The sequence below is a fragment of the Condylostylus longicornis genome, unplaced genomic scaffold (assembly GCF_029603195.1).
Source record: "Condylostylus longicornis isolate FDR11 unplaced genomic scaffold, ASM2960319v2 ptg000051l, whole genome shotgun sequence".
NCBI classification, from domain to species: Eukaryota; Metazoa; Arthropoda; class Insecta; order Diptera; family Dolichopodidae; genus Condylostylus; species Condylostylus longicornis.
In genome coordinates, this window is record NW_026578020.1 from 1,344,347 (window position 1) to 1,364,088 (window position 19,742).

The 19,742-nt window shown below is 26.9% G+C and overlaps 1 protein-coding gene across 5 annotated transcripts in view; it reads right to left on the bottom strand.

Moving 5' to 3' along the window:
* The window catches only part of LOC129611548 (RNA-binding protein Musashi homolog Rbp6), a 139,350-nt gene that overhangs the window by 44,456 nt on the left and 75,152 nt on the right, over positions 1-19,742 (bottom strand). Inside the window, exon 9 of one of the 5 annotated variants that reach the window (XM_055524748.1) lies at positions 12,718-13,032. The exons of the other annotated variants lie outside the window; for them this stretch is intronic. Within the exon in view, the coding sequence (XP_055380723.1) occupies positions 12,845-13,032 (188 nt within the window). The 3' untranslated portion in view covers positions 12,718-12,844. Of the gene's footprint in view, positions 1-12,717; positions 13,033-19,742 lie in introns of those variants that run through there. 5 annotated transcript variants of the gene reach the window in all.

Sequence of the window (19,742 nt, forward strand, 5' to 3'; positions counted from 1 at the left end):
AAAAATTGTCATAACATTGGATGTATGTTATTTGCATTTTAAAAGCATTTTGTGTTTTAGCTCAGTTTAAGTATATATAATAATCTAATAGCAATTATTTCAGGAAAAAATACTTTTTTCATTTTATTCCTATATTTATTAACATTAGTAAATAACTTACATATTTATATAAAATATCAGTGGTGGCATCCTCAAATATATATAAGCTATACCTACATATAAAAGTAATTAAAAACCGTATTGGTCTTATGAGAAAACAATTGTTTGATGTTAAATGGAATGGTAACCAAAGTACGGTATAAATATTATGTAAATAATCTGAAATAACCAAAGAATAAAATTGGTTTTCTGGAAATGTGTTTTCAACGTTATGGATTTTGGGAAAATATTATTCTCGGTGTCGTAATGTAACGTGCAAAATTTGATGTACAAATAGAATGAATTGGAATTACGTATCAATTTGAACAAAATAGATTTTCACCAATGACCAATGAAATTAGTTTTTGCAAAGAAAAATTAGCTTTTCTTGTTAGGTGTGTTTTCTTGCTTGCATGAAGATTGGAATTTTCGGAACTACAACTGGATGTGCTATTAGAAGAGCATTAGTAAAGAAAACACTATTAACGACTTCATAAAAGGGAGACTGTTTTACGTGGCGTATATCATTTAGTGGTTACTTTTTGTCTAATTTTTTATTTTAATATCTTTTTCTCTGCGGTCTGCTATAAGTTTATTCTTTTCTTGGCCCTTTTAATTTTAGTGTTTTACCTTGCTCTGTTTTTTTTAAAGTGTCTGTTTTTTTCATTTTTTCGTGCTCTCTGATGGCGCGGCACTGATCATTCTTTTTCATATATTGTTTTGTATATACATACTTCTCACTTTCAAAGAAAATATTATGATTTTTTTGGATTTTACATGCATTGTTACCTAAATCAATATTGGCGCGTTGAAAGGAGTTTTATTCAAAAAACATAAAAGTTTAAATTTCAAATATTAATTCTTAATTTATTTAGAAGCGCCTACCTCTGTCAACAGGCATCTCTGTCATTTACAGTGGATCTACATTTACCTAATATTCATTAATTATAAGTTTTTCTTATTTCCAAATCCCGCTATGGTTTTTGTTTTATTACAATTTTCATGAAAAGAACTTTATGATAATTTTTGTGAAAATTTAGTGAGCCACTGTACTCAAGGGTAGTTTTACAGCGACTCATTGTAGGTAGTTTTTTTTTCATCTCTAACTGGATAACTTTTTGGTTTTCAATAGAAGTGTTTATTGCCATAAATAGCTCAAATATTTATCTTTCAGGTACAAAAAACCGCATTTTAGAATATTTGAAAGCGAAAAGGTTATAATATGGCAAAGAAAAAAAGCTGTGCCATTGTGCCATAGTCTCGCCTAAACAAAACTATCAAAATTATTAATTATTACTGTTTTTCATAATAATTTAAACAATTTTGCAGAAGCACATTTATACGTTTGATTTAAATTTCATTTTTTTAATATAAAATTATTCAAAGTAGATGGTCATAAAGTGCCACCATAAGATGATCAGATTAAGGTTTTTGACTTAGACGTATAATTTTTTCAATTTCAGCTGGTTGTTAAAACTTTGAACGTTTATCTCAACCAAAAAACATGGCCTAAATATGGTATATATTCGATATATCTTTTGCACATATACTGACATATATGACTTAAGATTGACATTAAGCTTAGAGGTATTTTCTGCAGGCTTGTCGCTATTGTTTTTTTGATTGAAAGGAGTATAAGGATGTCTCATTTGATTTTTAAGGTTGAAACTTTGATTCCAAATGGGGCCGAACTAACTGCAGCATATGGCAACAAAAACTAATCTAAATCCCATGTTTTCGGAAGATGGTAGATTAACAGTGACAGATTTAGCATGTGACAAATGATAGACAAGGTGACTTCGCATGTGCGGTGAAAACAGAACGTATAAATTGTAATTGTATAAAAAGGTTAATATAAATATTTACGAAATCAAAACGTAATTGAAATTATACAAATTAGTCAGTATCTTTAAATTAATGAATTAGTCAATTACTCTAATAGTAAGTTGCATTTAATTATTTATTGCATTAAAAATTCCTTAATAGCCACCACTGCTTCTTTTTCTATCTTTTTATAGTTATTACTTAAGTATAAACATTCAATATTATTAGTTACTTAGTTTCGATTGAAATTTAAATTCTTACAATATTTTCTTTTAATAATAATGGATGGAAATCTTACAAGAACGGCTAGAAAAAAAGTTCAAAATATAAATAGTATTTTCTTTAATCTTATTTTAAAAACAGAAATCTCATACATTTGTTTTGATTATTTTACATATAAATCCACATCATGTATGGCACAGTTATTGGAGTTTATTTCGAAGAATACATCACTTTCATAATTGAATGCTTACTTTTCTGGTCTAGATTTTATGTAAATGTGCACATCTTAGGCTTTATTTTAGCCAAAATTGTGATGAGATTAGAATATACAAATCAGAGAGAGAAATATAAATCAAATGTTATCGTAAGGAACTTAAAAATATTTTACCGCCTATTCAAAAAGTTGATCATTTTGTAAACCCATTAGTAGTACTCTTCTCAAGGAGAGTAATTTACAAAATTTAAAGTTAAGAAGGAACAAAGCGAATGACATAGTTGAGTTTAAGTTAAATGTGTTACATAAAACATTCTCTGAAAATACTACTTTCCGTAAAATATAAAATTAGAATTTTGCTGTTTTTTCAAAATATAGCGAAGAAAATGAATTTCATAAATAATTTCAAAAGTCTAAAACGAACATATTTTTTTTATTTCCACTTTGGGGTAACGATTGACATTACACTAAAAAACAGTTTGATGTGCTTGAGTTCACAAAAAAAATATTTTGTTGTCTATATTCTAATAACTAACCAAAGCGGTTTCTAACTAGACTGGAGTTTGAATGTTATGTAAACTTAAAATATAGAGGAAAATTATTCGTACAAATAAAAGGTGGAAGGTAAACATGATTAAAGCTATGTTAGGTCTGAGTTTGAATATCATCTAATTTTTATTCAACTCCAAAATTAAATTTCCTTTAATTACGGACCATATTGTTCTCGACAGACTTCATAGGCTTTATATGTTTTTCATACGACGGCATCCAATTAGGAGTAGCATTAGCAAATAATTACACTCATTTTTCAATAATTACACTCAATTCACGTTATTTTTATTTGGTATATTTAAGTTTTTGGGTTATATTTTAGAAACTATTCAAGCTTCGAATGTTGTTATACAAATTTGATACAAATTTGAATGTTGTTTGACTATATCTTAGAAATTATTTAAGCAGTAGTATTAGAAACTCGCACAAACAAATTATGTTATTAGGGTTCTTGTGTATAATAAAAGCCGCTCCAATTGCATCACTCATTATGGTAGCTGCCATATAATTTCAAATGTTGTTAAGTAGTATTTTCTTAAATAATTGAAACCCTGCTGAAACTTTGCATAAAGAAATATGGTCATTATTTTCAGTAAAAGCAATATGTAAGCAATATAGGAAAGGGAGCCACGAAGCCAAACGAATAAATAACTAATTTTGGTACAAAATCACCAAAAATCCTAATCCTGATTTGAAATTATCATCATCATAATATATTATTATCATAATACATAAGTAAGAACTGGGATCTGTTATTCCGAAATGGAAATTCCAGTTTTCTATTGGAAAGAAACGAAAAACACTATGTGCATTAAAAAAGAATTTTTCAATTGAAAAACGACAGCAATTTCACGTTTATTGCTTATTATTATTCTATATCGAATTCTGAGTCGATTTAGCTTTGTCCGTCCGTTCGTCCGTCCGCCCCAGCGATAACTCAAAAACTAATTGAGCTAACTTCACCAAATTTTCACAAATGATTTATTTAATAAGTGCCAGAACCCTATTTAAATTGAAAATGATCGGGGTACTGGTTCGGGTAGCTGCTATACAACTTCAAAATTTATTTGGCTATATCTCAGAAACTATAAAAGCTGTGATATTGAAATTTCACACAAGCGAATATATTAGTAGGGATTTTTTGCAGGCCAATTTTACAGTTTGCGTATATAAATAATTTACCAATTTATTTGAAAATTGACCAGCAAAAGTGGCCGGTTCTCGAGGTTTAATACTTCCCAATAGTTGATTCGTAGCATTGCCAAAATAAAATTACATATAATATTTGATCAAAATCGGTTCAACCTTATTTTAGATGAAAATGTGTGCACACCAAGACCGACATACAGACCGACATACTTTTAAAAATAGTTTAGCTTTAATACCGTGGAAAAGTGCGTTCCCACCGAAAACATATGAAGTTTGGTGCCATCACAAACCTTCCCTTATAGTATGCAATGCGGTCGATAATAAAGCTGTCTTGGACTTTTAGGTTGACAATTAACTAACAGAAACATGCCCTTCAAGTGCCTTTCTTCCCGTTATTTTTTTATAAATTTTGAAAAAAGTTGATTAGATATCGGATATAGATCTTTAGACTTGTTCGAATTTCGAGCGGCAGTCTAACTATTGCCTTAAGGGAACAAGCTCAAACAAACGCAACAAAAAAAAATTAATAACTGATATTATATAAACATACCGCAAACAATAATTCTTCTTCCATACCAAATTAGATCACAATATTTTTCTTAATCAATATAGTGTAAAAGTTATGTATGTCAAAAATAACAGTACCCTTAAAATCATATGTAGAAGTCAATAGTAGTTCCACGAGTTAGATATATAAAAAAAATTTGCATATTATGCAAAGTAATATAATTATATAAGTAGAACTAAAATTTCTAAGTTGCAGCGTTAAACGGTATGCAAAAACTTTAGCTAAGCTTTTTCTGTTTACGCAGTCTACAAATTCTGAAACTTGTAAATAATCTGTCGTTCGAAAATAGCATAAGAAAATGACATTGTTTATTAATTATATCCCAATACTTTTCGCCTTCCAATTCACTGCAAAATAAGGAAATTTTAACAAGATTTGAAGACTTAAAGAAAACTTACTTTAACACCCTTCAATATCTGAATCTGCCATTTTGAAATTTAAATTTTTTTTTGAATTTTAAATTAAAAAAGAAAAACAAATTTCATGAGGCAGCGGAAAAATTTATACTAGAGGTCTGCGTTACATTCCTAACATTTCTTTATTGCATATTGAATTCCCGAACGCACTTTATTACAGCGAGTAATTTTCGAACGATTTACATATTTATTGTGTGTAACCTGAATTTTCGAACGTATTACAAGTTAGAACTATTCGAGCACTGAATAAACGAAGACCCCCTTCTAGTTTGTATCACTGCCCTGGTAAGTATAAGGCTACCATTTCAAAAAAATTTTCAGAACTGCTTCAATCGAGTCAACTTCGATGTAATTCGTTTGTTTTTGCTCACTTTATTTTTTTAAATGCCTTTATTTAACAATTAAAGGCATTTAATTGCTCCTTTTTAGGTTCTAAACTAAAACGTCTAACTGAAATCTTAAAAATATTTTTGTATTAATTCTAAATTAGCACTCAATATTTAAAATACCCAATATTTTCTTGAGAAATATGTTTAGAGCTTAGTGAATTTACCCTGTGGCAATTTTTTTTGCAAACATCAAAATAAAACTCCAAAATTTATTTACATAAAATGACTTAAAACATAAAAGAACGGTGATAATTTTTTTTTCTTCATGTAAACTCTATACATTTTTCTAAAACCCATAAAAGAAAAATGAGAGTTGCTCCCTCTACGCTTTGGCCTTATACTTATCAGGGCACTATTCATATTCATAGAAGTTGTAATTTTAAAAATTTTAGCAAAATTAATAAAAAAATATATGCTTCAATATTAAAACAAAAACACTTACGCAGAGCAATTCAAACAAAATTTCTAAAAAAATTGTGCAAGTTTCTTTTTAAATTACCAAAAATACATGAACATTATTACACACTTTTGTATCAATTAAAGTTTACACTAACAGAATGGTAATATAGAACATGAGAGTTTCAAAAAAAGTAAAAATACTTAAACACACCTTCTCTCAAAGCAGAAATTAAACAAATGCTCATTTTAGACTTTTGCGATTCTTTATAGATCTAACTTTTTATTTGGTTAAAACAAAAACTATACATAATCAAATATTAATTAAGCGTAAAATTTTTCACCAAAAAATAAAAAATATATTAGTTTTCCATTCTCACGCAAACTCACCTATTTTGCTTAGTCAAAATCTACACCTGATAACTTGAGGTGGGCTGGGGTTAGAAAAAAATTTTCTTCTGACGAAATAAACTATTTATTAAAATCTAAAAGCTGCAAAATTTCATAATTCTACAACTTTCAATATTAAATATTTGAAAAAAGACATTTCAACAACAGTAAATTTTAACGGCCATTTTGTGTTTTTAAAGTAAAACTAAGCTATGCCACCACAAAAGAAGCCAGCCAGTACTATTTTACGTTTTTTGTGGTTTCGTAACAATAAAAAGTAGAAAAATGGCATTTTTAGGGTTTGGGGGACTATAACTTTTAGATTGAGGGAGACAGGTGAAATTTTCTTTTGCGAAAATATATTTCTAGTACAGATCTGTATACGCATGAAATTTCAGCTCTCTATCTTCAAGGGTGTAGAAGTTTTGTAAACATGTCCAAGGAGATACGGACGGGACGGACAGAGTGAAACTAATAAGCACTTTTTTTTTAAATTTTATTGAAAGTGCTACAAAATTTTAAAAAAAGAAAAATATGTTCTCGTTACTCGTCGCAAAGAAAAAAAGTTGTATTCAAAAAGTAAGATAAACCAGACGGAAAAGTTTAAAAAAATTTATAATGTAGGTAGGCAATTAACGTGAACTGTAAAAATATTTATCAAATATTAACAAGTACTTTTTAGTTATAGAAGAAAGCGAAAATTTCGATTTTGGATAATAATACAACAATTATTTATTGTGAATCAACTTTGTTTACTTTTTTTTTAATTTAAAAGATTTGAGGAAAAAAATTAATGTTGATGAGAAAAAAAAACATGTTCATATGTTGTTTAAACTTCCGTCCAATTTTCTCTTTAACAAGAAATAGAAACAGTTTCTTATTTGTTATACATATTCATTTGAGCTCAGTAGATGTCTCTGGATGTAAATGGGAAACTCATACATATACTCGTATTTTTAATTTTTGTCGAAAAATTTTACCCTGGATTAGTAGTGTTATTGTGTACAGCTTATAAAGTTAAAAAAATAACATTTAGATTAACAGAGCTAATAAAAAAAAACTCCATTTAGGATACAATTTACAAAATCTCTGGATGGATTCGATTTTTTTTGCACGTTTAAGTATATCATTAAGGTATCTTTAATTATGTAATAAGTATACATATCTATATATATGTATTATATGTCGCCATTGATTCGACTTAGTATATTGAAATAAAAGTGATGTGTTTCTCAGAATGATTTCAAATATTGAGTATAGCCAACAACAAAATTGGTACATTATAAACGTTGACTGCATTAACACACAATTCAGCTTATGTTTTATAATTGCTAAATTGTGTATTAACTCTTTAGGGATGCTGCGTTTAGTGTGCTTAATTTTACCAGGTTATATTTATTAAATATAAAAAAAGATGTTGTTTTTTATTATTCATTCGTATTCATTTCAATTTAACAATTTTCTTAAAAAACATTTATTTTCTGAAAAGTACTACATTTTTTTATACGTTAATTTTTTGAAGCGATCTGCAAGAGTAAGAAATGGTTTTCTATTGCACGTTTCACAATAGTATACTGTTGTTTTCCTTCCATGCGGATTTAATAGGCAGCATGTTTCAATAAATCCAACTTATCACTTCACACGTTTTATATAGGCGCTGCAGAAAACTACTGTTACCTTACGACCGATAAGGGTTAATACCATATTACTACAATTTTTAAGTCACGGAACTTATGTAAGTCTTGTAAAAACACGCATGCCTTAACGTATTTAAAAATAAATTCATGCTTTTGACACATTTTAAAAAAGGTCGTCTACTAAAATGCAAATGTAATGTCACTTCCGTAATTCAATTTCAATTGCCAAATAAAATAGCTTATTAGTTAGTATTGAGATAAATGCACTAATAGTACGTATAGATAGGTTTATTAAAAATACTAAAAATTTAATATAATTAGTTATAAGATATTTGACATTTATATAACAAAACGCATTGAACAATATTGTCAATTAACTGTATATATGTGTGTGTATATTTTTGTGCATATATTATTTTTTCTGAATCATATGGAAATTAGTATTGAATTTTCATTTTTCAAAATTATCAGAAGATAAAGTGCTTACAAATACGAAAAGAACGAATGCCAAAATGAAAACATTACCACAAAAATTTAGATTTAAAGTCAAAAAGATTCTATTAAAAATATGCAAATGCGGTTTTATTACAAATCTCAGGTGTAAAAGCTGAACATATTAATTCGTAAATACAAAAGTACGGTAATACTGTATTGCTTTGATATACAATTCAATATTGCAATTCATAAGCGTTAATATAATTTTGATATTAAGAAGTAAAGTTACAGTACTTGAATTTTAATTCTAACTATTTTTTTTTCGAAATATTGTATATTAAGCTTTAGATACACGTATAATATTACAAAGTTGTTGTAATATTAAATTATATGCTCTTTTAAATAGTTTCAAGAAATACCACTTATATTTTTACTGAATAAATCATAAAAATTATTCAATTGCCAATAAAAAAAATTTGTTCGATAGGGTAGAATGTTGCACTACATGTTTGTATTGTAGGGAGCATAATGCTAACTGCGATTTTAACTACATATACATACATATATAAATACCAGTTTTTTCCTAAGGTTGATAATTCAAATCTTGGAAACGGTAACAGATAAGACAAAATCAATAGTTGCATTCCAAAGAACTAATTTTCAAACATACAGGGCCAATCTTAGATTAAAATATCGAAAAGTAGCGTTGTTGTCAAATATTATTTGACTGAATATATATATATATATATACATATATATTAGCGCTCAATGATTTTATTGCTTTTCTTTAAAAAACAAATAAAATAACATTGCGTAAATCATGAAATCATGAAATTAACATGCTAAGCACTTATACATATGGGTTTGCGCATTTTTAAATAAAATAAGTTGATGAACGAAGATTTTTAAAGTACGAGGAATTTTAACATTAATTGTCAATGCTACACATTTATAATAACATATGCATACATATGTATATGATTTTTTGTATTTTATTTTTATAATATTAATTATTTTTCCCTATATAAAAATAAAACAATTTAACACATTACTTCACAATTTTATATTAGAAATCAGGTGCAAAATTTCTAGAGAATAACATACCTATATATGCATGTAAGCGACAATTTGTGTTACTTAATTTTAACTTCAAAATTACAGTAATACAATATTTATGCGTAATTCAGCCTATAAGTTTCAATTGCTGAATTATGTAGCAGTACGATACATATTACTGTATTTTCGAAGTCACTGGTTAAATAAAAGCTATTAGTAAATTAATAAATTATTACAGAATAATATTGCAATAACTCTTTATACATTTTAAATTACATAAAATTAAACCGATATTTCAAATATTTATATAATTTTTTGGTACCGTACCCAAAAACAATAAAAAAATGCAAAAAATTTTTATATAAAATGCTTCAAGGTTACTATAAGAGCATTACTTTTGTTTTTTATAAATAATAAAAGTTTTTCCTGTATAATATTGCAATATCATATAAAATATTCTGCTTCGATATCTTTTCGCTGATACCGATTTTAATTTGGCAATAAAATTTAGTAATTTTTTTAACTCTATAACAAAATGGAGAAAAAGAAAAGTAAAACGAATTTCATTTAATTTTAAAGACAAAAAGGAAACTAAAACGAATTTCATTTAATTTTAAAGAGCTATGCATACTCATGTAAAACATTTGTTCAATAATTTAATACTAAAAATAGGCCAAATTATGAATAAATATTTTGTGCACAAACGTATTAAGAGATATATTTCAATTATAACTTTACTACAAACTATTTTATGTTAGTATGACTATATTTTAAGACTCTAATCGCTACTCATTTTGTTTATACTGTTATTTTTTATTATAATTTCAACCAATGATGAGTTAATCTTTGATTTTTCATATTTAATTCTGTGCATTAAACACATTTTGAACATGCTTCTATGTATATATTTCTATAACATATAGTTGTGCTAAATTCATATATCTTTCTTATGAAATATTTGTGGTTTCAATTTTTAAACTAGGAAAAAATATAAGCTCACTCTATTCTAGTCTAATTCTACACAATTAAATTATATATTAACAAAAAGCTTTGAGATTATTTTTAAGATATAATAAATTTTTTAATTTATACGATTATACCTATACGACTACCAAAGGATAATATTAAAAATTTTTTTCCAAGTTTAATTTTTCTTCTATAACCCATTTTAATATTTCATGAAACTAATACAATTAAGGTGTTTTTTTAATTAATAAATACTTAATCCAAACTAAATAACTATTCTTCTTAGCTACCAAATATATAAAGTTATAAAAAAATTCCAGTAAATAAAAAGCTTTCTTTCACGTACAATATAAAATTTGAAGATATGGAATCAAATTGAGATTTGTATTGAAAGAGACAGCTCTATAATCTAAAATAATTTGTTGTTTAAAATAATAAAAGTAATATGATTTTATAAAAAGAAAAACAACATGATTATACAAGTAACCGAGAAACCTGAAACAACTAGTTGTGAGCATTTCGTAAAATGACGAAGTTTGAATTTTTTTTTAGAACTCCATCCAATTTAAAACTTTTTTTCATATAGAGAAATTTTAAATATTCAAATTTCCTCAAATATTCTTACAAGCATTAGTTTTTTTGAAAAGTACTTTTCCTGCAGTTTCCCAATACTGAAACTTTTGATACTGAAGAAAAACGAAGAAATAATGGCGGCCCTAAGACATTACCCAATTTCCAGGTTGTAAAAAAACGTAAAGTATAAATAAAAAATTTTATTGCATATACATATATAATTAAAAAAGCTTTTTTAATGAACAATTTTAAGAAAAGTAATACAGAAACCTTCAACATTTTTGTCAAGGATAGATATCAAATCTTTGGATAAACTGTTTCGTTTTGCCTTTTTGGCTATTTTCTGAATTGATTCAATTTTTCAAGTTATGCATAGATTCAATCAAATATGCATAGATGTCGTTAATGACACAAATCACTTTATTGCTAGTAAGACAATTTGTTGCACTTTGAAATTTAACCGCGAAGTTTAATCTAATTAAGCAATTTTTATACGTTCAATAGAAAAACTAAATGTATATTGAAAAATATATCGAACAAAATAAAAAAATCGAATCAAAACTACAAGTAGTTCATTAATGCATGTACAGACACTCAAACACACTTTTGTAAATTAATAATTCATTATTGACATGGAATTTAGCTCAAAACACATTATTCGCATGTTTTTTAAACACATTTAACACGTTTTACTGTCAAAACTATGAGAGATACAGTAAAGTGCTATGTAAGTTAACATATAACTCTCATTGCAGTGCATCGAAAAAATAAAAAAATATATTAGCTCAAATTTTCGAGGAATTTCAATTAAAAAAAAAAAATAAAAAAAAAAACCAAAATTTCTGACTTTGACGATTTTATCTGGAAAACTATGGCTTATATCAAATTGATTGTAATACCGAAAATAAAGAGCAATATATCGCCTAAAAATAACCTCTCGATAGTTACTCTATGTCTAATGGTTCCGAACTTATAAGCATTTATTTATATGCAGGAGAAAAATACCTTTTTTCCCAACAGGCTGTAACTCGAAAATTAGTATATCTGCACCCCCCATCACCCTCCTAACAATCATACAATTTTTTGCTGGAAATTGATCAAAGATCAATTAATAATGATGCTGATGATAACCCCTGAAATTATTTGCCACCTTGTGCGAAACACCCTGTATATTACGTAGCCTACCTAATTAGCACTATTTTATGTTTTTATTCATGTTTCCGGCTCTAACTAGATTCTACGCGATTGTAACGCATTTTTGCAAAAATCTTATTGAAGCGTATAATCGCGTTATCCGGAAAAATGGTTTGCAATTTGATTTACTTTTAAATTGTTGTTATTTGAGAAGAGTGATATACAATCTTAATATAAAAGAATCAATTTTTGGAAACAAGAAAAATAAAAAGAAAACTTTGACACAGGGAAATAATATTGTCAATTTGTTTTTAAATGTTATTTAATAAAACACCAACTCTTTTTACCACTCAACTCTTTTCTATTCAATGGGCCTTAATAAAAAATTATAAAGACCTGCAATATGTCGGAATATGTAAGTTTAAAGAAGTAATTATTACATTAACTAATCTAAAATTTTAACAAAAAATATGCTAAAGATAGTATATACCCTAATAACTTTCTAACTAAAATTAAAATAGTCTAGTACATGATATTACAAAAATGATATAAACATAATACATACTTTCGTATATACAGTATTGTAGTAGACATTAAGTATCTCAATTAACTCAAGGAAAATTGTAATACATCAATTTATTTCGTATTACTCTTAAATTATTGTATAAAAAAGTAAAATTAAAAAAGAGCGTAGTACAAAAGTTGAGTGTATATTTTTTCAATTGCGCTATGGGCTCTAATTTAATTCAATTATTTTTGTTTAAGATAAATAATTTTTCCTATATTTAAAGATTAACGTTTCCAACAAATTGTGATTTGATTGTTGTTGCACGAGTAAGAGCTGTCGTTAAAGGTAATGAGAAAGCTGATGGATGATGATGTTGATGATATCCTTGTGCTGATGATTGCTGCATATTAGCGTTTCGTCTTGGTCCCAATCCCATAGCTCTACCAATTCCATATATTGTTAAACCTTATATTAAAAATTATATTTACATATAGGTACATACAATACACATACATTACAAATTATATAAAATCGGTAAAATATCTTATTGAATATGAAAATAAATATTGAAATGAATAAATATTTGTATTTATTTGTTATTTTTGTTTTAGTGAAGACATGCAATCAGAATCAATGTATTAAGCAGAATACATTACACTCTTACTATGTAATTCACCAATGCGTGTGTTACTCAATAATTCACTCTTACATCATTTCACTCTGCATGGGTGTAAGTCATTTTATTCTACAAATAATTGTAACCGTAAGTGTATTTGATTTAAGTTCAATTAAACGAGTAATTCGAACTTCTATCATTTAATTCTAAAAGTAATTTCATTATATTTCTGGAACTGTAAAGGTAAGCTTACAGTTTTACGATTTCACATGAATGAATGGAATAATAAGGTGGCTATTCCATAAAAATTTGGTTGTTATTATATGGTTGTATAAATTCTTATAACAGCTGCCATATAAATTCCAAAATTATTTGCATTTAACGTAACCTATACAAATGACAATATGTATGCAAATCAAGTACAGCCAAGTTTCAGGTATAATTGAAGCTAAGGTATAAAGAATTGGTCAACTGTATTTATCTTGTATGTATGTTGTATGTATAAACTTACTTGATTAGCAATTAAGGAGTGGGTTCGTGGATCTCCAATTAAAATTCTAGACCTAAAATTTGTATCGCAAAGGGAACTTGAGTTCTAATATCAATTTTAACAAGGCAAAATTTTTCCACGTCATAAATATTTGGATAAAGCTCTTTTAAAAATACTGCTTTGTAACTTTAACATATAAATTTGATTATCTCTGGGATATCTGAATAAAATTTTAAATATAAGCGAATTCATTGGAAGAAATTTATTAAATTTTAAAGCGAATTCATTGAAAGAAATAGATAGTAATTGGAAAAAGACAATACCGATAACACTAAATTATTTGTTGACATTAAAAAAAAAATTCGGACCAAATGAAATAAATTATAGTGCTTGTTCACAACTGGTTCTAACGAATATACGATGGATCTTTAATCATCACTAAATCGTCTAAGTTGACCCAAAGGTCAACACTTATATAAAATTGTTTGATATTTAGACCTTACATAGCTTCATATCTTCACAATTCGTGAGATTGCTTTAAAAGTATTTATCTGACAGACTTTTTCGAATTAAATAAGGCCAGGAATAAAGTCAAATGGAACAAAAAATTAAATAAATGGAAAATAGAACTAAACTGAAGTAAATCGGTACATGTAAATTTCCCAAAACAAGAATTTAGTAGACCCAAAACAATTAAACCCGAATGGTGCTGAGATATCAGTACGAAACCTAGGAATAACTCTGGGTGTTAAGCTCACATGGAAAGAACATGTCAGAAAGTAGAAGTACCAATCAAATATGAAGAAAATTCCATCCGAAAAGATTCTAAGTTGTATGACTTGCGTTTTTAATTTACATTTTTAAATTTTTTCACAGCCGAAATTAAAAAAAAAAATATTATGTGCAGTACCATAGTTCATGTATTGTTTTATTGTACCATAGATCATGTATTTGTGTTTTGGGAAATAATCCCCGTCTACCAAAATAAGATCTGGAGTCAATTTGACATTCTTAATTTTGGGACAATCTGAATTATTAACAAAAGTATAAGTGTACTAAATTCACTTTGTACGATTATGTCAAAAACAAGCGCCAACTTTGCAAACAAAAAATTGGCACCACCTTGACTATATTCGCAGGCAAGAATTTTCAGTATTCATTGATAAAAGAACAGGAGCGAAACATCAGAACGTAAACCAAAAATTATTGTTTTTTTTTGTAATTAAATGTACACAGCTTACTAAAAAAGAAGTGCCAGTCTACGTTATATATTTGTTTAAAAAAAAGCTTAACAAAAAGTAGATTGCATATTCTACGTAAAAATTTCCAGTTTTGGTGCACACCTAATGTTTATTTTAAATATGACCCATCAGAAATTTGACATCATAGTAGAAAACAGCTTAAAATTCTAATAACATGATGCTTATAACAGTTCTGATTGCAAACGTTTTTGTTGCACGTCATCCAATATTCAATATATAAATAAGAAATTCTAAAGAAGTTTCAATAGAAAATAATTAAACAGTTAATTCTCTTCCTTTTTTTTCTTTGGTAAAGTGAGTTGTGATATGGGTATTAAATTTGAATTTCACTTGATATAAAACAAAGCCAAAGTTTTCATTATAAATTAATGAAAAATTTGGCTTACATATTTCAAATTATGTGAGATATAAATGTATGCAATATTATTACGTTGTGGGTAACAAATCATTTAATATTATGATAACATTGTTTATGTTTTTTGATAATTCATAATGTATTACCAAAATATATATTTGAACGAAAATATATATTTCACCTTTGGCGAAGGTGCTGTACAAGATTATGAATAACTCTTTTAAACAATTTTTTTAAATTTTAACTAAGATTTTCATCAACACACTTAGAAAATATAAATTTGATTTGTAGCATAACTTCACTTTATGCGATCTGATTTTGCTCCAAAGTTCGTAAGTTAGTTCCGTTAATAAACAATATCGAAATATTGAAGTTCAAGAAATTCCATTACAATTGGTGTGACATTTTTAAAGTTGGCTCAGATATAAATTTTCATCGAAATTCTTCCATCCGAAATTGAGATACATGAATGCACAGACAGACAGGCCGATATTTCGTTGAAAAGAGTTTATTTACGATTCTTATTATGGAAAAATGCATTCTTTCTGAAAACTCGGCATATCGAATTTGGTGCAATCGCATAACCTATATTTATTTAATGCGATTGGTAACAAATAAATAAATGAATGAACGAAAAATATGAATGTCTTATTAAAAGGGCTTTGACGTTTTGGAATATATTTGCAGATGCTGCAAATTGAAGATGGCTGAAAGTCAATGGTTGAAAGTCAATGCAAATTAGCACCATACATATGTATATACGTCTACGTAGTTGTGGCAATCAAGCACATACCAAATAAATGAAACTATCCAGAAAAACGTTCTGGGGAGGCATGCACGCAATAAGAATTTTGGTGTCACTGAGTAAGTCATGAAATAAACAACTGTACTATAAAACATAGGGCGCTTTTGGAGAAGCATGACTTATTTCAGATAGGACAAAAGATGCAGAACTTAGCACAGAAAGACTGAAACAAACGAGATTTACAGACAGTATACTTTCGTGCCCTCCTTCATTGAATGTAGATAGAAAAACACGATACTACTATGGAATTTTTAGATGAATTTTTAGATGCAATTTTTTCCTTTTTTACTTTTTATAATTGTCCTAATTTTCATTTTTAATTAATTTTAAGCTTTGTACTTCTCAATTTTTACTAGTTTTTGGTAAAAACTAGAAATATTTTAAGAACGGTTATTTTGACAAAAATCAAATATCGAAAAAATTGGCAGTATCTTAAAATTGGTACAAACAAAAAAAGTGACCAATTTTAAAACTACTTAGAACACTCGCATGACAGAAAACAAAATAAAATCAAAGATTGCAATAACATTTATATTTATGTGTTTTTTATGTTATACCTGTTATACATATAAAATATGTTATGTGTTTTATTATGTTGTACATATAAAATATAATACTGTTTATTTAATGGCATATTTATCTACAGGCGATCAAGCTCAGAGAGCAAATCAAAGATAAATTTATGTATGGAGTTTAAATGAAAGGTGTGTCGGAATTTATTTGTGTGAAGGAATTTAATCAATATTTTTGGTTCTACCGATTTTACAAATTTATCGAAATTTAAAAATTAAATTTAAAAAAAATCGGTTAAAAAACTCCATCAGAAAAATGCATTTAAAAAACAAAACTTCAATTTTTAGCGAAGACAACCTTTCTTGTTTTCCAAATGGAAGTGTACTGATTACAGAGCAAAATTTTTGAATAAAAAATAGAATTCAAAAATAAATTGAAGAAAAAACAAAAAACAAACATTTTTAATCTAATAATGGCTTTTAAAACTATTTGTATAAAAGTATTTGACATAAAATGAGATTAATAAAGATTACTAAAAAATTTCACAAAAAAATATAAAAAAATATTTCAATAAGCATACACCTAATTCTCTTTTTACACGATAGTATGGTTCCCGAGAAATTCGTGTAAAAAAAATCATATGAAAAAAGATACTGGATAAGTACTAAAATAATATATTGGTTCTAGACCTCAAAAAACCAGTTGAAAATACACTAAATTATTTAAAAAAAATTATTGTTATAGTTATTTTAAGAATTTATTTTCGTTTTAATTCATTAAATAAAATAAATTATAGTAAAATAACTTAAAATTTAGATTTTGGAAAAAAATATTTACATATTATACCAGAAATTCATTGATAAAATATAACAAAAATTTAAACATTAAGCAATTTTATTTTTTGTCACTGTCTGATAATAAATGCACAAGTTTGCGAAAGACTACAAAATCACTTCCATCACTGGAAGCAGTTCAATTGTATATTATTGTCGTTTAGTTATCATAATTATTCGAACAGTTGATGTTACTTCTGTTTCAATTAGAATACCAGGCCTATTTTAAGTAGAAAAATTTTTTTTTTGTATTCGAGTTATTTCAAATTATGTCGTGTAAACAGAAAAATATTTTTTGGTGTTTACTTGTACTATTTCAAATTCGTGTAAAAGCAGAATTTGTGTACTTCGAAAACATAAAACATTAAGAATTGTTTTTGTATTTTTTTCCAATTCAAAATTTCGGAAAATATTTTCAGCTTGGAGACCTGATAGATATACATATATGGCATTAGTTTATTATATTTTTTAATTGTGTAAGTAGTGTTTACCTACCTCAGATCACAGCATCATCTGTATTAAAAAAATCGCGGAAGCGTTAGGCTGTTTTAAAGTTAGTAAAATAATACTAGTTTTGAAAAGTTCAGGAAGTGCAGCTTCTTTTAGTAATTTTAGACCTCTTCAGTTTTCAATAAAATCGTTTAAAACTGTAGTTCATAACAAAACTGCTAACCATTTATACATTAGTACCCTCACAAAAACTCAACAAACCGGTTTGAAGAGAAACTTCAGTACACAAGTCACCTTTTTCAATATTTTCACTGACGTTTAATTATTGATAGACAAATAATACAGTAGCAGTTGTCTTTTTGATGTTTAAATGGCTTTTGAAATTGATAGTAAATTAGTATAAAGAGTACTGTTTAAGTATGGAATAAACAAGGAATACGTATAATTGGTTTGAACGTTACTTAAGAAAAAACTTATAGTATAGCGCGAATGTTATTCTCTTTTTATTTAAGTGGTTTATTACTTGGACTTAGTTTAAATGGGAACCTTACATTAAATTTTTACGTTAATTACTCATAATCATAATTTAAACAATTTTTTTTAAAGCCAAAATTTTTTTTTGTTTTTCCACATCACATTATTCGCCAGGATGGATGATATTTCTCAGAGCCGAGAATTAATTTAATTTTTCGAAATTTAAATTTTTTCTTCTTGATCAGTTTTGTCGTAATTTTTCCTCGAAATTTTTCTCGTACCTTTAATTTGCGAGTTAAGGCTTACTTTCTTCTTATTCTAATAAGAAATTCTTAAAATTTTTGCTTTGCGCGGTAATTATTAATGCCATAGTAAGAATAAATAGAATGGGACACAAAATTTTTGTTATGCACATTTATTGTATGGCAAACGATTTTTTACTACTAGTACTCTGCCTGTTTTAGCGATAGATTGAAGGACCTCTTTTCCTTCAATCTACTTTGCTTTAACTTCCAATCAACTCGTTTTTTAGATTTCCCATAAATCTGTTATTCGTTTTTACATAAGTTTAAGGTGTCACCCAAGGTAAGGAAAAACTTAGCTTTTGCAGTCCTTTTATATTTTAATATTTGTATTAATATCTCTAGAAACTTAAAGATCACTTTAGTTAATACCAAATAAAGCGATATATTTCTAATCTGTCACAATAATTTTGAATGAGAAGACTATGTTTAATAATTTAATATTCAGTTTTATTAACCATATTGTATTTTCGATGGAAAAATCACTACATATTTCACATTTTGTTTATTTCGATGGATGATAACTTCAAAGTTCTGAATTTAAATTCCTACCCTGCTGTAGTCTAGAAGGAAAAATAGCAAAACGATGTGAAAAAAATTCTTTCAGAGGTTTATGATGGAACACCTTCATGACAATTTAAATTTCAAAGGTAGCACAACAATTTTGAAATGACACTCAAGTGAATAAACGGAAGAAAGAGTAACCTGAGACTAACAAAATATTTTTTTACCTCTTTGAAAAAATACGTTGGGTAAAACAGAATTTTTGATAGATACATATAATGATTGGAAATGTAATGATAAGAACAGTTTAGCTATCAAAATTTAACTAGTTTAACTTATAATGGGCTGCTATTAAAATTTTTTGATTGCCAATTAATTGGTTTCAATTAAATGGTTATATGTAATTTCTTTTTAATAAGCTTTAAAATTTTAATATTTTTATTTGTTGTAACAAAACAATTTGAATGATTAAAACGTTAAACTAAAATATAATGATTTTTAAATGATTTATTTTGTCTATTTAAGATGATGAAGTCGATGGTGGCATTTGATAATCCCCAACAATGATTCG